General features: G+C 48.3%; 5 protein-coding genes across 5 annotated transcripts; 3 read left to right on the forward strand and 2 right to left on the reverse strand.

Moving 5' to 3' along the window:
- The first annotated feature begins 2,256 nt into the window (after positions 1–2,256).
- BC939DRAFT_103074 (uncharacterized protein) lies at positions 2,257–4,561 on the forward strand. The gene is made up of 3 exons (XM_051549851.1): positions 2,257–2,454; positions 2,557–3,123; positions 3,238–4,561. The coding sequence occupies exons 2-3, from the start codon at positions 2,584–2,586 to the stop codon at positions 4,267–4,269; spliced, it is 1,572 nt and encodes a 523-aa protein (XP_051417548.1). The 5' UTR covers positions 2,257–2,454; positions 2,557–2,583; the 3' UTR covers positions 4,270–4,561.
- Positions 4,562–4,674: 113 nt separating this feature from the next.
- On the reverse strand, positions 4,675–6,494 carry BC939DRAFT_391245 (major facilitator superfamily domain-containing protein; the record flags this gene model as incomplete). The annotated part of the gene is made up of 6 exons (XM_051551947.1): positions 4,675–5,048; positions 5,144–5,313; positions 5,422–5,881; positions 6,008–6,054; positions 6,150–6,257; positions 6,376–6,494. Coding segments are annotated over 6 exons (1,278 nt in total), but the record flags the coding sequence as incomplete, so codon positions are not given.
- Positions 6,495–9,492: 2,998 nt separating this feature from the next.
- On the forward strand, positions 9,493–10,898 carry BC939DRAFT_488891 (GGL domain-containing protein). Its single transcript, XM_051559400.1, has 2 exons — positions 9,493–10,600; positions 10,733–10,898. The coding sequence occupies exons 1-2, from the start codon at positions 9,774–9,776 to the stop codon at positions 10,842–10,844; spliced, it is 939 nt and encodes a 312-aa protein (XP_051417550.1). The 5' UTR covers positions 9,493–9,773; the 3' UTR covers positions 10,845–10,898.
- Positions 10,899–11,339: 441 nt separating this feature from the next.
- Positions 11,340–12,538, reverse strand: BC939DRAFT_103124 (uncharacterized protein). The gene is made up of 3 exons (XM_051549852.1): positions 12,360–12,538; positions 11,853–12,180; positions 11,340–11,750 (listed from the first exon to the last, which is right to left on the reverse strand). The coding sequence occupies exons 1-3, from the start codon at positions 12,404–12,406 to the stop codon at positions 11,652–11,654; spliced, it is 474 nt and encodes a 157-aa protein (XP_051417551.1). The 5' UTR covers positions 12,407–12,538; the 3' UTR covers positions 11,340–11,651.
- A 2,357-nt stretch (positions 12,539–14,895) lies between these two features.
- BC939DRAFT_435430 (pseudouridine synthase) lies at positions 14,896–17,164 on the forward strand. The gene is made up of 5 exons (XM_051553492.1): positions 14,896–15,610; positions 15,720–15,841; positions 15,937–16,204; positions 16,291–16,432; positions 16,511–17,164. Exons 1-5 carry the CDS (start codon positions 15,250–15,252, stop codon positions 17,121–17,123), a joined length of 1,506 nt encoding a protein of 501 aa, XP_051417552.1. The 5' UTR covers positions 14,896–15,249; the 3' UTR covers positions 17,124–17,164.
- Positions 17,165–17,179: the final 15 nt, after the last annotated feature.

A 17,179-nucleotide genomic window follows, 5' to 3' on the forward strand; every position in this document is an offset into this window, starting at 1 on the left:
CCGCTAGTCATCCTATGCAATGAAATCCTACGGCAACCATCCGGTATAGACCGATCCGATCTGTCCGCTCATTGTAGTTCAAAATGTGTGTCTGTTCAACTGGCAGGGATGAGAAATTAATGCAAACGCCAAACATCCCTACACTGTGAGCAACTTCCCCCCTGTGCCATCATTCTTTATATCCACACGCCTCTCTCTAATGCCAATCCTCCGCTCGCTCACTCACTTGTTCCATTTAACCACATACTCTTCTGAACGCTGCCGCGAATATTTTATATCTCTCACCTGTCTTTGAGTATGTTTCTCCGAAGTCTTGGCAGAAAAGATAACCAGCACGTCGCAGATGCCCACACCCCTATTGCTCGTTATAATTTTTGTTGTCAACCATCGTGGGCCCCTTTTTCATGAGATTATTAGAACGTTGCAAAGATGTCCTACTATAGGCGCTCCCTCTCTCCTTCGGTGGCGGATCCTTAAATATTTGAGATTAATACAATTAACATAACCTGCCGAACATTCTCTTTCGTGTTCAATATGCCTTCGTCTTAGCCTAACTCAGTCTCGATGCACAAGCAGTCCAAATCGCTTCAAATGGACTCTCTCCGTGACAACCCCATCTTACCAGTACCCGCCGCGGATATTGTCCAGGAGCGGTGTACTGGCCGCGATTTGTTGTACGATAAATTCAAGGATTCAGAGGAGCACAAAAGAGGAACAGGGCCCGTGCAGCCTCGGGATGAATCAATGACTACCTCGACGTTTTCGCCTATGATCTACGACGAGCTACTACGTTCCGCTTCCGAGGGCAGCTCTACCCCGTGGATCCCCTCCAACCAGCATCTGCCAGCAAAATTCCGCTCAAACGCGCAGCAGCTACCTCCACTATCCAGCTCTAGTCGCCATAACAGCCGTGTTCTTCCCAATCCTATCCAACCGCCAACGACCGCTATTGCCCAAAAAATGAACACTGACAAGCAGGGCTGTATGGACGAACGGCCTACTGAGGATGCCATCCGATATGGACGATCTGTACCCGGATATGACATTTGGACGAGTAAAAGTAAACATCAGATAGCGGGTGGTATATCGGCTGGCCAGCGCAGAAAGTCAGAGTCCGTGTTGCATGATATGGCTGCGATCAACCTCGATTTCTTGTCGGGGCAATCAATCTTCAAGACACCGCCCAACGGGCGGGTGCAGTCTTCAAGCCAGCAAAGCATTGTCAGTGCGAGTCAGCACTCGTCTTATAGATTCGTCGGAGAGAGCCTTCGCATCAATCAGCGATCGGATCCTTTATCGTCAGAGTATCGTCCGCTCTCACCGGTGGACCGAGGCGCCGAGACCACTGGAAGCGATTCACGGGCACCCGTCTCTCAGCTTCAGATCACACAAAGTGATATTCGTCCCCATTTCTCGAAACTGCACTTGTCGGAGCACACATCCACGGCTTATTGCAGCAGCAAAGACTCCTATGCGATCTGCGATCTCTGCGGTGTTCAGCAGGCGACTGTTCATATGGGCAACTGTGGGCACAGGTATAGTTTTTGCAATTTTAACAGTACATTTGACCAGCTCGCAATGGTTTCCGCTAACAACGGAATCAATGGACACGGTTAGGATGTGCAATGTATGTTATGGACACGAAAGGCACCAGGCAATGCGCCTCTTCCGGGATGCGTCGCCGCCTTGCCCCTTCTGCACGCACCTTGTGATACCAGCGAAGATACAAGGTAATTCGGAAATCCGTCTACCGGAGGTTGATTCCATCAAGCAACAGCGCCATCTCTCGTTGCCCCAACTTCCGCAGCAATACCGTGGCAGTCAACATGTGCAGCAGCAGAGGTACAATAACCAGTTGGCAGAACGAGCAGGACAGTTCGGCCAAGTATCTCTGCGTTCGCATAAAGCTTCCTATCAGCATCCCGCGCCAGGGTTACCGCTTTTGCACTCAACAGCGGTTGCACCAAATGGTCCTCGTCCTCGGCCGAACCAGCAATATCCACTATACATGGTCGGTCCCTCAGGAGTGAACGAATATGCGTCAAATTTCCAACCTATGGAAAACCATGGCCCTCAGCAAGATTCAAATATAGGACTTTTTAGCCAGCCTAATCATTCCTTGGGTACCTGGAGCGAAGACGGGGATTCTGAATATAGAATGCAGGAGTTGCCGCATTTACAGTATCAGCCGTTGCAGCAACATCACACACGTTTGCAGCAGCAGCGCAATAGCTACAATCACACATTTCAGGCACAGCATGGAGTGCACGGACGTCAGGCGTATTCGCATTATGGAGGATATGGCAGCGGTGGCAAAGGGATGAACTTAGATCTGTCCCCCGCCTCGTTCCCGTGCTTGCCGAATCTTCCACCGGCAGTTCCACCGGCAGTTCCACCAACAGTTGCGAGAACAGAAGCGATCCAGTGGGCCGTTGTGCGCGTTACTAATGTAAGGTAGTCTTTGGTTTGTTTAAGAGATGTAGAAGCTGACTGAACTCCAAGGTATCAAGTATCCAATCGTAACGTGTTTTTATCTTTACTTAAACGCAATGATAGATTCCATGGGACGTCTCGCTTCAGGACATGGTTACATTCTTCTCTGGAGTCCCCCATCCGCCAGAGCATTTGCTGTCCCAGAATGTGCACATCCTTATGGACCGGGGTTCAGGCAAGACCTTCAACTCTGCCTTCGTGGAGTTATCCATAACGCCTCACCAAGCTGAAATTGTTGCAAGCGCTCGCAACTTGAAGGTGCTGAAAGGAAGAATCGTGACGGTCAAGCTGTCGAATCAGGATGAACTCATGAGATCTGTCTTCCCGAAGTGGGTCGGACAGTTCGTTCATGGCGAGCCGTTTATTCCTGAAGAGCAGATGGAGTCGCACATAGATTCTTCCAGTGATCCTAGTATGTCCGTGAATGTATTGTCAGGGCCTATGTCCGCCGAGTGCACCGAGTCGGCTGCCGATGAGCGACACCACCATAATCTGTCATCTAGCAGTTCGAGGGAGTCGATCTCCACAGCCTACGGCCTTGCAAGCGCTGCGCCCACAGCGGCAAATACGCCACCATTTGTCACGCGAGAAGAGATCAACGCATTGCTGCTTGTTTGCCGCAACTACAAGGTACCTATGCGATGACATGGTTTGCATAGGCGAGGAACGGCATTTATCTTTATAATTCTTCTCTTGAAAACAGGGCTAACATCTACTCTCAAATTCTCCACTGACAATATCAAGCTGCATTTTTCTCGAAAATGCGCAGAGCGGCCGTTTGAAAATATTCTTTCAATCATGGCCAAATATCCATGGCATAAGCCCTACCGCGTCCTGCCACTTCATCGTGATCATATATTTGAGCTCCTCAAGCTTTCGATTGAATCCCTCAGGCTGCATCTTAGCAAAGAATACAATACAATCCATCCGACGCTTCTGAATCGCATGGTCCGCTCTGCTATCCTAACCCCTGCCTTTACCGAAAGACAAAAGGCCATGGTGCTGCACGTCGCAGGGCATCTATGTCCCGAGGATATTATCGGCTGGATGACGCCTCAAGCCTCAACCGATGTGGAGGCTGACTCGGTCGTGCAAAACGCGAGCGCGGACAAGAAGACGGAGTCAGAAACGGACATCGAACAGCAGGTTGAGAATCTAGACTTCTCTGGAGATTTGACCACAACAATCAGCGCGGGTTCAGAGTTGTGGTTAACAAGAGGCGGACAATTGGCGATGGCGCAGGAGCCGATTGATGCCTCCAAAAACAATCAAAGCGCTACTGCGGTCACTCCGCTGCTGGTGGGCAAGCAGCACGGCATGGTAAATGTTGTGATTGCTGTTGAGCAGAGAAGCCCTGAAGAGTCATCGAACGGACCTCACCGACAACCGAATATCCCTGCCACAACACCCGATATCTACACTCTGCAAGAGAATTCGAGATTCTGGAATGCCGGTCTTCCAAAGTTAAAGGCGTCTATGATGAGATCCAAGTCCTCATTGTCATCTGCCTCGTCGTATGCTTCGTCGTCTGATTCTTCCTTGCCGTCGACGCCAACTCATGAGTCCCTACCACCGCTGTCGCCAATGCTGTCTTCTGCAACCGTGCCGACTACAGCAGCCCCTGAAAGCGGCGAAAAAACTAAGAATGACACCATCGTGGACGCCATCAAGGTCATCACGCAATCGACGCCACGTCTGGCGAAACCATGCACGGTGAACCAGATGGGCGCCTCACTAGTCTCGAGGGCCAACAGCGCTATGGTCTTCCGCCAGTAGCAGCGCCGTGAGGTATATGAGGCACTCTAAGGGGGAAAAAAGTGGTGCTCGGCGCTTCGTAGCCCCATGCATGTACACTGTATCCCTTACATTACCATATTACCAACCTTCTCCTTTGCAGATTGCACTTACAGCTCGTTGGCTTTTCACCAGTTTCATGCACTATATATTGCTCCCTTTCTATCTTTAATGACCTACTGCGGGTTGCTTGCTCAATAGATACAAAGTGCACTAGAACCAAAGCGCCGACACCAATAATACACTGAAAATATAAATGCTTTGTCTCCTGGTGCCATGTAATTAAAGTGTATATCTGAAGTTTGGGTGATCGCCAGCTTCACTGAACTGTGCATCGGACATGAATTGAATATCAGTCAAGTCTGTAGCCAGTCTCTTGTCGCGTCTTTAATTCTCTCGCGCGAGCATAGTTCGAAGCAGAGTAGTGGTGAGAATCAAGAGCATTATACTGCCTGCCATCACAAGATGTCCGCGTTCCGCAGAAAAATTAAGAGATATAAGAATGCGGCGAAAGTACGAGGAGCCGATCTGGAGAGGGGACAGAGAGGAAGAGAGAAAAGAAAACTTACCAAAGCGAGGAGCATCATCAGCGCGGTAAACTTGGGTACCTGCCATGGAGGCCAAGCCTCCGAAGGAGACTCCCATGGCCAGGGCGGTGGCGCGCTTTGTATGTTCAATGAAATTGTTCGTCAGCCAGGAAGTCAAGACGACACCTGTGGGGACCATACCACAGAGCGCTAATGTTACGGCTAGGTATTTGACTAGGAAGGCCAAAGGAATTTGAAAAAAGTCAGTTCGAGCACAAGACCGAGTACAGAGTCTGAAGGTATCTGGAGCAGAGGCGAAAAAGACTCACGCCAAATCAACGACGAGAGCGCGAGCAGAAGGAATCCAAGGACGGCGATGGTCGGGACGAGGATGACAAACCAGCCACGAACATTAATGCGGTCTGACCACCAAGGAATCAGAAGTGAGATGACTGCAGTGACCAGGTAAGGCGGCGTTGTCAGTAGTTGAGCGGTCGTTCTAAAATGAAAATACGGGGCGGTGGTTCAATGTTTCGTAAAACAATATTGTACATTTTAGGGAACGTTGGATCCATAGATGCTTCCGAGCATGCGAATACGGACTTACGCCTTGAAACCTAACTCGAAAATGAGCGTCGGTAAGAACAAGGTCATGCCCGAATGCGCCAGATGCAGAAATATCTGGCACAAACAAATCAAATAGATCTTAACGTCCGTTAACGCGGCCTTTGTCTCCTTCCAGGATGCCTGGGGAGAAGGATGAATATTCGTGTCCATCAGCACCCGGTTTACTGCATAGATACGTTCCTCCGGTGTCAGAAACCTGACCTCTTCGGGTGAGGGGGTCAGGACAAGCCAGGTGAAGACGGCCAAGAGGACCGTCGGGATGGCTTCGAGAATGAAGATCCATTGCCAGCCTTTGACCCCTAGTTTCCCAGAGAGGTGCGAGATTCCAGCGGCGAGGAGGCCGCCGATTGCACCGGCGAGGATATTAAAACTGAGGAAGATGGCGATTCGGAAGGAATGCTCAGAGCGTTTGTAGAAGAGGGTGATATAAAAGAGTACACCTGGGACGAAGCCGGGTAGGATTAAGTGGAGCATAAGAAGTATACGCGGTTAGAAATGTCGCTGTAAGGAAGATGCATGCAAGCTGAGGCTGTAATAGTTACCTTCTGCTGCACCAAGAGTGAAACGTGCAATGATCAAGCCAGTGAAAGATGTCACCCAGGCGAGTACAAGACTAATACTTCCCCTTATAATGAAAACAAAGATCAACGCGTGTATTAGATGAAACAGTGAATGGACTTGGACAAACGGAACGGACTTCAGGCCTACTAGGCAACCATGAGGGTAGGAATCCAGATCCGAGGCCCAATGTGCACCAGAACCATGTTCGAGTGGATCTCGAAAATACAGTACCCCAGGAAGAACGCTGCCAGGGCGCTAGGTCGAGTGGGGTCATGTACGCGTACATCCAATCAGTCAGGCAACGCTTCGAGGCCATGATCAATTACAACAAGCGTCCGTTTAAAAGCAGAGCAGGCGGTCCGCTTCCGTTTACATATTATACTGTCCATCCGTTAACTTGATATCCTCTTCCAACCCAAATAACCTCGCATTACCAATGTTGACCCTGTCCAGGTATGAGAACAAGTACAAGATCCCGAGCAACGGCAACAGGATTCCAATCGAGCTTTTTCACAATCCTTCTCTCAAGCTCCGTGTCCGGTTGGAACACATAATCGCCTTTGTAAGGATAGCCGCTGTCTTGGTTCTTCTCGCTAGGGTCATCATACTCGCGCTCGTAAGATGGTTGGCCTAAGTAAGATTTGGTCCGATACATTTCTAAGGATCCACCGACCTTGTGGCTATTTCGTTGTTGAGTAGGAGCTGGAGCGGGGCGATCGTATGAGAAGTATCCCTCATTGGGGCCTCTGCTTCCACGGCTGGCCATGGCCTCGGTGCCGTATATCTCAGCCTTGTCGCCGCCTCTCCAACCCGAGATGTTGCTCTTGATGTTCCCCATATAATATTCCTCGAAAACAGGGCACAGGTCTCTATCAAAATAGTCATGACGACGAATCCAGTCGAATCGGTTTGGATAGCATTGAGGTATATTTTTGTGGCACGGAGATTACAGAGCTGGGAACGATGGCTGAATCGAGAGTCGAAGGAGAGGTGGAAGGGGTGATCGTAATGTTAACCTTGGCCGGTTTCGGAGCCTCCATTGTAATTAGTTTTTCTATGCGTGCTAAAAAGAAAGAAGTTTCAAGAATAATAGTGCTAGTTGTAAAGAGGAAAATAGAAGTTTGAAGGACCTAAATAAAAGGTAAAGGAAGGAGGATCGGATGGAAGAAGATATTCAACAATCAGATATATTCTTCTTTTTTGTTAAGTGTGCGTATGGAATAGAGGCGAGGGACTTATAGTACGACGGAGCTAAGTAATGAGAGCCAGTAAGTTGCTGTGCTCAGCTGCTGTCAATGCTCCTGCTGCTTTACTGCGCATATTATACAGATACATGATCTTTTTAGCATTACATCCCTCAATCAGACCAGGTTCTCCCTTTAGGATCTTTCTGAAAGATCCATTGATAAGTCATTCTTGCATTTGTGCTCCGTGTGTTACTACTGAGGTGGTGGTGGAAGATGAAACGACCGAAGTGTGGTTCCATCCAGCGCCAGGTACTGGGTATAATGCCCGTGTATTGGGTCGATGATGGTAGCACAAGAAATGTCGTGTACATGCTCATTGGCTGAGATGGCGCGTTGCTGAAACAGACACGCTAGCAGCTTGGTTAAAGCTCGGTGTGAACTGCGCGCTCTAAATGCGATACTCGCCCCTCGTTTTTTTAAGATTCGTATGGCACACACACCGAGTGCCTTCCGCTTCGTCCTTTTCGTCATTCGCTTTTACTCCATTCCTACCATTCTCTGTCTCATTCAACTCTCATCCCTCCCTCATTCCTCGCTCACTAACATTCGCACTGAGGCATTTCAGTGCTTTTTTTCTTTGTGAAACGTTTACGGTGAGTATGCGTGAATGGCTATCCATGGCCTTCTACTCCCCTGTGCCTCCGTAACTACTTCGCCATTTCTCAGACGGGGCCACCTGTGGATCATGTTTGTCTGCCCATAAATGGATTTGAATACCGATATCACGGCTGTAGGGCGAGGATCATTTGGGATTCTCCACTCTCTTTACGTCCTTTATGAAACACATCCGACGATCAAACCTGTTCCCCTGGAGCATGCAAGACACGACCAGACATTTGACAGGACAGTAATACCAATTGCACACCTTGGAACCAGTAGCGCCATGAACTTTTGCAACAGCCGATGGGGGTGCTGGCAGGACAATATGATGTTCACGCGGACTCGCTTGCTTAATCCTCCGTAGATCGTAACTGCGATCGTTGTTTTTTATGCTGCTGATGCATCTTGTGCCAAAAAGACGTTGAACGTATGAGCACTATATTTATCCCTCTGTGTGCATCCCTCCTTGTGGTTCGTGCGTCTCTTTGCTTCCCTTAAGGCTCCCTCGCGCCTTACCCTGTGTTAATTTTACTATTCTGGCACACTATTCTCTTCCTCGTAAACGGTTGATAAAGCCGGATTCATTCCTGGGGCAGGCATTGGCTACCGTTCATGGTTCTCGATTTGATATGGTCATCGTCCGCCTTTAGTAACCCGGCTCCAGTGGCGTGGATCATCCTCCGGGCCCCTCTTACTCTCCTCTGCGCATACTCTCCACCACGGTTCGTCGGCTCGTTTCCTCCCCCCTCTTTTCGCAACTCGAAATGTCGTTGTGGGGATTTGCCGCCCAGGCCTAATGCGTGAGGTCCTTCGCAAAAAGGCTGCATCCCTTGATTGTATCCCGCTCTTAATTGCGCCCTGAATATCTTGTTGTTACTCCCCTTTTTCCTTCATTGCCTCCATTATTGTCTCCTCTTTTTTTATTGAGGTGCTCGATATCCTGCTTTCGTATGCACACCCCTCCCCGACTCCTGGTATTTCTCTGCCTCAAATACTGTAAGTCGCGTTGTACCCCGCTTTATAATCGGCGCGCGGGTGCTTTGAGACAACTGGGACCTCCATATAGCATTTAGAGTCTTGCTCGCTCCTGCTATAGACGCTCTATCAGGCTAGAATAGGACGACGATACGGATTTATCTGATCGGATACACCTGTCATCTCTGAGGAAAAACTTTGCCCTTGCCCCTCATTCCTTGTGGGCCCTCCGAGGCTTGATATCGATGATTTGCTGACTTGAGGACTGACCACTGCATGCTGCTTGCGTGCATCATTTTTATTCATTTCCTTGACGAAATAGCATCTCATCTCCTTGCCTCCTCTCATCAGCGTTTTGGCCTTACACGCTCTCTAACCACGGTAGGTCTTGCAATTTGCCATTGCCTATCTTTATTACCCTTTTCCCTTTTCTTCTCCCCTTCGCAATCGACACAGATACACAGATGAGGAAAAAGGCGCTCGATCCTTCATTGTTTGGAGTTGTCCTCTATCCTTTATACAACCTATCCCAATTGTTTGATCGGGTATTTCATCGGTGGGACAAACCCAATTCGGGCTCCTGGCATATCTCCTTTGTGGTACAATTATGGCAGATGCACTTGTGCATGGTTGGCCAGTGCTTAGTATCCTGGTCCATCTAAGCGTTCATTCCCTTGCTGCACCTTTTTCTTATAACCACGGCAGACTTGACACCGTTCCTCTTTTCTTTATACGATTATTTCCGCTTTATTACTTAACCTAACCCGCTAAACTTTGTCACTGCTTTCTTACTTTCCCTTTGCTTTGCTTACCTCTTGTTCGTCCGTCTTATAATCAACGACCCCTGCTCATTTGCATCGTATCCCACATTTTTATCCGCCGTTTCTGGATCTTTGTCCACTTCCGAATTATTGGACCCTAACAACCGCACGGATTCCTTCAAAAATCAATGTTATCAAACAGAGCTCTCGCGTATCAGGACCCGAAAACCAAGACATCTAGCGACCAGAGAGGTTTTCAAAATAGTCCTGATCATTCTCTTGAACAACGCGATATCGCAGAAGCCCCTTCTTCTTCTCTCAAGGCATCCGGCTCAACAGCGTGTAGTCCTGCTGTGACAGAATCTATTGTCTCAAAACCGGTGCTCGCTACTCAGAACTCGTTCTTGACTACGACATCGAGTGCATCGTCCTTTCTGTCGTCAAAGCCTTTTACAACTTCAACGCCTTCTTCCGGCTCTTCTTCACCTTCACTCTCTGCACGCGCGTTCTCGACAGCATCGACAAAGAACACGTCTTCGTTCCAAAAGGCCGACTCTGTTCCTGCGACTCTAAATACATCGATAACGGCCGATACCATCAACAAGGCAGAGGTGCCAACGACAAGTTCATACGGCTCAAATAGTCCTAGAGAAACTGCTTTGACCAAAGACAATATCCCCACAAGTCCCACAGCTACACCTACCAATTCTACTTCAAACCAGAACCGTGGGTACCTCTCCACCATGTATAGCAGCAATAACGATAACAACAGCAATGGCGTCCTGCGCAGCCCTTCGGTCAGTAGCGCCAGTGGCAGCGGCAGCGGCAGTAATGATGCCTCAACTTCGATTTCGTCTGCGACGACAATCATAACCAATGTGGGTAGTATGACTGGAGGACTTGGAGGTTCCTCAGGAGTGTCGGACGTCAAGCTAAAGAGGTTTTTGGAACACAATCAGCGGCTCAAGGAACAGCTCGAGATGCGCCGCATCACCGTCTCGGAGGCGAGTCAAAGGTAAGGAAGAGAAATAGAGAGAAAAAAAAAGACAGGGTGCATTGTGAGCCGATATGCGTTTTTATCGCACCACTAGACCACTAGACGAGAAAAAACTGACGTAACTCACTTTTGTTCTTAACTCGATGATAGCTTGATCAAGTTTGTTACGAGCACCAAGGACTCCTTGATGCCGAATCAGTGGGGAAACGCATCTTCGGATCCCTTTTTGAAACAGTCTTCTGGATGCTGTACCGTTTCTTAAATCGGGCGTCCGTTTATTTTTCATAGGTCCCCTTTAGTATGCTACTGCTGCTGCTTCTTTTTTTTTTTTTTTTTTTCAACCATCTTAAAGTTACATAGTAATACTAGTTTGCAACAGAGGCAGAACTACAGGAGTATACGAAAATCCTGTGGACCAAGTCCTGTCAGGTTCCTCAGCCGCTAGCTGGCCGTGATGCGAGAGGAAATAACAAACCCCTCCCCCTCCCCCCCTCCCGTTTACATGCAGTCTTTAGACTGGACACGATAGCTGTTAGACATCCGATGGAAATTCTATCTATTTTTCAATCTTATTTTTTGTTCCGCAAATTGAGATGCGAATGTATGACACGAAGCGGAGCAAAAGTGTTCTAAGCAGCAAGTGACAGAATTACGTTTTGCATTTTTATTGTAAGCCGTTTGTGTTGTCTCCAATTGTCATCTCATGGGAAACTAAAGTGGTCATTAAAGCATTTTCTTCGTCTGATTTTTTCTCTCTGGGGAGGGGGGTTTTTTTTTTTTTGTCCGTAACGTCAACGACCAACGTCTCCATAGATCAATAAGCGAGGTGAAAAATGGAAGGGGTATGTACAGTGTAGTAGAGTTCATTAACGGGGGGGAGGAGGGGCAAAATGAAATGGTCGTATAAAAAAAAAAGAAGGATGCCTGGCAAGATTTGCGTCTGCCGGGTGATGATGAGCAAGAAAGGTATGGGATGCAGGAATATGAAAGAATACAATGAAAGAGAAAAGAAAAATACGCGCAGGCCATATGCAATCTGCGCGTTGCAAAGTCAAAGATATGCAGATTTTTAAGCGCGAGGCGGCGACAAAGTCACAATGAGGTCTCCAACATCCTCGACGTCAATCGATTCCGTCGCCTGGTGCAGCTCGCCCATCGCGCTCGCCATCTACGAAGTGCCATGGTAGATTTTAAAAAACATATTAGCAAAAGAAAAAAAATCATTCAACGATACTCGATCCAGATGCAAATATTGAGGAAGGAGACATACCCAGCCAACCGTTCGAGGATCCACGGTCTTCTCGGCCAACACCTCGCGCACTGATGGTGCCTTGACAGAATTACCCGACGATGTTGGCGAGTGCTCCTTGTTATTAGCCAGGTTTGCTGTACCCATAGCAGCCTCGAGCACACTATTCAAAGGCGGCATATCCGCGCCGGAGGATGCCTTGACAGAGGTCATACTGCACAATTTGCGAATGGTCTGTTGAGGAAGTTTGACTGTATTAAGGGCAGAAACATATTCGTTCGATCGATTCTGGGCCTCTTGTCGCTGCAACCTCTCGAGATGAAGTGTCGATGGAATGTCAATCAGGTTCCTAAAGTAAGGAGAAGAAGAAATGTCGAGAGCAAGGTTGGTTAGTGATCAGAGCACCATATAACGCTCCAGTTTCCTTTGAAACGAAAAGCACGTAAGCTCCCGTTTGGCTATTTATATGCGCTGTATGCGACGAACGGAGGTGGGCGAGAAAGGCAGGGCATTGGGCATAGGAATTACTCGGTCGACCCATATTGGCATCTTTTCACAAGGACAGTGCTTGTCATGTATGGAACTATATGAAGGCGATGAAGCACCAGTCATAGCGTAGATAAGGAGGTATAGGGTAGAACTAATTGGCCATTCTGCCGGCTAGGGCATAGAAAAGTAGTAGCGGGATACGTAGCTGGAAGAGTTGAACAATATGCAATTCAGCCATCGGTACATGTGGCGCAGGAAAGAGAGTTTGAGCGGAATGAAGATGTCTGTGCATACAATGCAGATAGGTATGAGGGTTGGGGTATGTTGGCGTGGGTTACAGACTCTGAAGAAGAATTCGACCGTTTGAGAGCATTGACTCTCAACCCCCAACGACTTGTCGCACTGGTGCACGCATACGTAGAGAAAACATGCAAGGCATGGCAAAATAGGGGGCGAGAAGGAAAGACGGTAAAGAGTACCACGCACTGCAGCGGAACGGGTCCTTGGTTCTACAAAAGAAGGCTTACCCTGCTGTTCTCTCAACAATCTTCTGGAGCGATTCGAGTTCTCGTACTTGGCTCTGCTCGCCATACGATGCAGGCACCATTCTGTTGGCTCTACATTTCCGAAAAAAGAGATGGGTTGACGTTAGCAGGGAGGGGTCTGCATCCATCCATCCATTCACCCGTTTATTGGGCGCTGAACAAACAGCGGTACGGAGTGTTGTGCGGGGGGCAGTTGCTTCTTTAGGTAGCTATAACCCCCTTCTGTATACCCACGCCTAGTCAACTGACGATGTCCACTGAATCTACTTCCTCCACTGAGGTGCAGGACCCGCAACCTTAGTTACCCCATTCAGATATTGTTGTGGACGTTGAGGACCTTGCGTCAGTTCTGAGCAAACAAAAGTACATATGAGGCTCAACAGAGAGCAAGTGCACAAATATGAACACACACACCATCTTCATCCCTATCGTAGGTCATTTAGATAGGCTTTTTTATGTTCTTCGAGAGCAGTGCCAAGACCAAGTGTTGGTACGCGCGACCGATGAGGTCCCACTGTTTACACGTCAAAAAAGTTGCTCATCCGCCAGTAATCAGCAAGAAGAGTTGCTATAACAACAGAATAAATATTTCCCGCCAAATGAGCGTGAAGATATTTTCTTGGTTTTCATGGTACGCATGTTTGCAAGGTTGCATTCATAAATCCCCCCTTTTGACCCAACCCAAAAAGGACAAGCAGGGCGTCGAGGCTCGAGCGGTGGCACATCTGCCCTTCTCTCGTAGCATCATCGCAACCATAGCAAAGTAACTTTGAAGACAATGATGTAGAATCTAGGACCACTGTAAGGAATGGTGTGTAAACCGCTGCGCCGATGATCATCTCACGGGCAGAAGAAAAATAAAAACATGAGAGCAACAAAAAGCGCGGTGAAACACCCTAGTTTCCTTCCTTTCTAACCTTCAGATATTTGGGTACGAAATGCATGATGGAGAGCGACGTCGATGGCATCGACCTCTAGGGATTGGATGGCTATCCCCCACAACCCATCATCCGCAATCTGATTGCATTTTTTTTTTGTATGTACCACATACACCTCTCCATGCGGTGCGCATGGGTACCCCAAGTCAGTCTCGCTTACCCCCACCCCCTCTGTTACATAGTAATATAAGCATTAACGTCGTATTAACGTACCCATAATGATTTCCTTGAATGCTCTCGTCCAAAAGACGTGCTCGCTCGTCCTAAAAGACATCAGATAATTCATACAAATGTTAAGAAGATCATCGAGGCGCATGTCAGAACAGGGGTATCAGATACAAAAGACAAGGGTGAGAATGATCAATTGGTTCAAGTGGGACGCTCAAATGAGACGAACGACGATCCCTCCTATATGATTTGCTGCTGGTATGTTCATGTCCCTGGGGCATTGAGATTATCGGTCTCAGGGCAAAAGTTCCCCCGTAAAGATGGGGGACAAAGGGTCCTCGAAAGTTGACTGAGTGTTTCCAATGCGGGTGGCAGCTGATGTTAGTGTGCGCACGCTAAAAAAATAAGTCATCCTGGGCATCTGCGTGCGTTCCTGAGCTGATGGATAAAAAGTGGAGTTGTAGTCTCGATATAGCAACTGAGATGAAGCTGATGAAGCTGAGAGGGCATGGGGATGTTGCGAAGCTCGCAATTGAAGGCGAAGGATGCTTGACTGGCAGCCTCATGGTGTGCAAAATGGAAGGGGAGGTTGCTGGGATGAGAGGGCATGGAGGATGGGCCGTACCTGTTCATGCTCGGCCTGTTTGCTTCCACAGCAACCCATTTGCAGGAAATGATTTTTTTTCGTGAGGATGGAGGACGGGTGAGGGAGGAAGGATCTGAATGCAGATGTAACGGAGACAGAAGGCAAGGGTGGAGAGAAGCGAAAGGAGGATGCGATGCACTGATGATTGCTCATGTAATCGCACGACAGCGCCAAAGCACACCTTCTTCCCCAAATGGAAGGCCCAAAGGAAGCCTCACTTTGCGTGAGAGAGTACTGCTACTGTTCACTCTGCGCTCCTTCAATTCAATTCCTTCTGCTGCTCCTCGCTGTCTTTTTTAATTACTAGAATTACTAGAGAGCACTCTTCGCGCAAAATGGGCAAGCCATAGATCACTCCACATACGGCCAGACTCGCATGCCCTCAACAAGCGTAGCAGACCTAGATTGCCCGCTTTTATCATCTCTCCAAGGCCCCATTGCTATCGCGGTGCCCATACTCTGTAATTATCCGTTGACCATAATCTACGCGTTCAATTCATGGAGCATACATTATGCACTGGATACTGGGCTGGGCCCTGAGCTGGGCGGAACGTTTGCGCTACTGAGCACGTGAGACGCATCCTCTCTTCTTGGTCGCAGAATCTCATTTCATAACCTCAAAACAGCTCGTCATGACAGATTCGGCCGAGGACAGGATCGAAGCAAGGTCAAGCGACATCGCCAACCGGTCTCCAGGAGTAATAGCAGTAGAGGATTCGGCCATCGCATGCGAGGATCAGCCAGCTGCTGCAGGCTCGGGCCCAAAGACTGGTATCCCCTCTAGTTCATCGAACGACAAGGAAGAAGGTGGTGCGGACGAACTTATAGAGACAGGTCAAACAGCTGGAACTGTTCAACGTGGATCCAAAAGACATAAGGAGTCAAAGCATGGCCATTACGGAGGCGAACAGCAGGCCAAGAAACAAAAGAAGCGTCTTGATCTAGTCGACATCGTAGATGACCTGAAGAGTGCAGAATATTATTTTGAGAACGGCAAGTGCACCATACCCAACATGCATTATAGTTACCAATTGGAACGTAGTGCCCGGTTCCAAGGGTGGACTTGCTCATGCTCACCCAGTCGATTGCTTTGTCAATACAGGTCTTCGGAAAATCAAGCCATATTTCTTCAAATACCAGACGTTTGCCAAGGGACGATGGCTAGGCCGCAAAGTAATCGATGTATTCAACATGGAGTTTCGGGATCGTGACAGCATCTTTTACGTATGTGAGATCGATCGTCATTATTTCAGGGATTTTCAACCCTAAGCTCATACAACGCAGTAGTTAATATCGGTCTCATTCTTTATCTCCTCTAGGAACGCGCTATCAGGGATGGACGTGTAAAGATTAATGGGGACACAGTGTCGACAGGTTATATCATCAAAAACAGCGATGTTGTCGCGCACGATATTCATCGGCACGAACCCCCTGTTGCCAACCTCCCCGTCAAAATCGTACGAGAAGATGACGGCGTGATCATTGTGGATAAGCCCAGCAGCGTGCCTGTTCATCCAAGTGGACGGTACCGACACAATACCATATTACACATCCTGATGAGGGAGCAAGGATATAAGGACCTCTACCGTATGTTTTAAACCCAAGAAGAATATTGGCACGCTTTATACAGGATTTGGCAACTCAGCATTGATCTTTTTACTATGGTTTTATAGCCGTCAATCGTTTGGATCGACTTACGTCTGGACTTATGATCATTGCCCTCTCGGTCAAGCGGGCACGTGAATTCGAATTAATGATGCAGCGGTGCGAGATCAAGAAGGAATATGTTTGCAAAGTCCTGGGACAGTTCCCGAGGTAAGTGAAAGAAATCGAGTAGTCTGTAGTGCTGGAAACGGCGATATGCTCATACCACTTCCTCTTGATTTTTAACAGCGGAATAACGGAGTGCCATGAGCCAATACATGTTGCATCATTCAAGCTAACGTTGAACACAGTCCATCCCGATGGCAAAGCCTGCTCAACCATCTTTGAGCTCCTGCGCTATGATCCCAAATCCAACACATCCATTGTACTCGCCCGACCTGTCACTGGCAGAACTCACCAGATCCGTGTTCATCTTCAATGGCTCGGATATCCAATCACCAATGATCCCCTATACCACAATCAAGATATCTGGGGAAGACTGGACGGAAAGGGCGGTATCACTGAGGAAACGGAAAAGGATCTGGTCAAGAAATTGCTTGAACGCGGAGAAATGGAGGATGAAGCCGATTTTGCGTTGGCGGCCTCGAATGTTGGCATGGTTCAGATGGACAGTGTACCGGGACACCCACAGCCTGAGTTTTGTAGGATCTGTGGGCTTCCTTCAAGAGCGGATCCGGAACCTGAAAAGAGGATCATGTATCTGCATGCATGGAAATATCAGGCAAAGGATTGGGCGTTTGAGACGGAGCTGCCGGAATGGGCCAAGGAGAGCCTGGGTTCTGACACAGCACCAGAAGGATCAAAAAGCCAAGCAAAAGATCCTGATGCACTTCAAACTTGAAAGGAATTACAACCTGCAATAAATAACATTTCTTATGCCCCAATAATTTGCAGTCA

Source organism: Gamsiella multidivaricata (genome assembly GCF_025024155.1).
Source record: "Gamsiella multidivaricata strain RSA 2152 chromosome Unknown BC939scaffold_2, whole genome shotgun sequence".
Taxonomy (NCBI): domain Eukaryota; kingdom Fungi; phylum Mortierellomycota; class Mortierellomycetes; order Mortierellales; family Mortierellaceae; genus Gamsiella; species Gamsiella multidivaricata.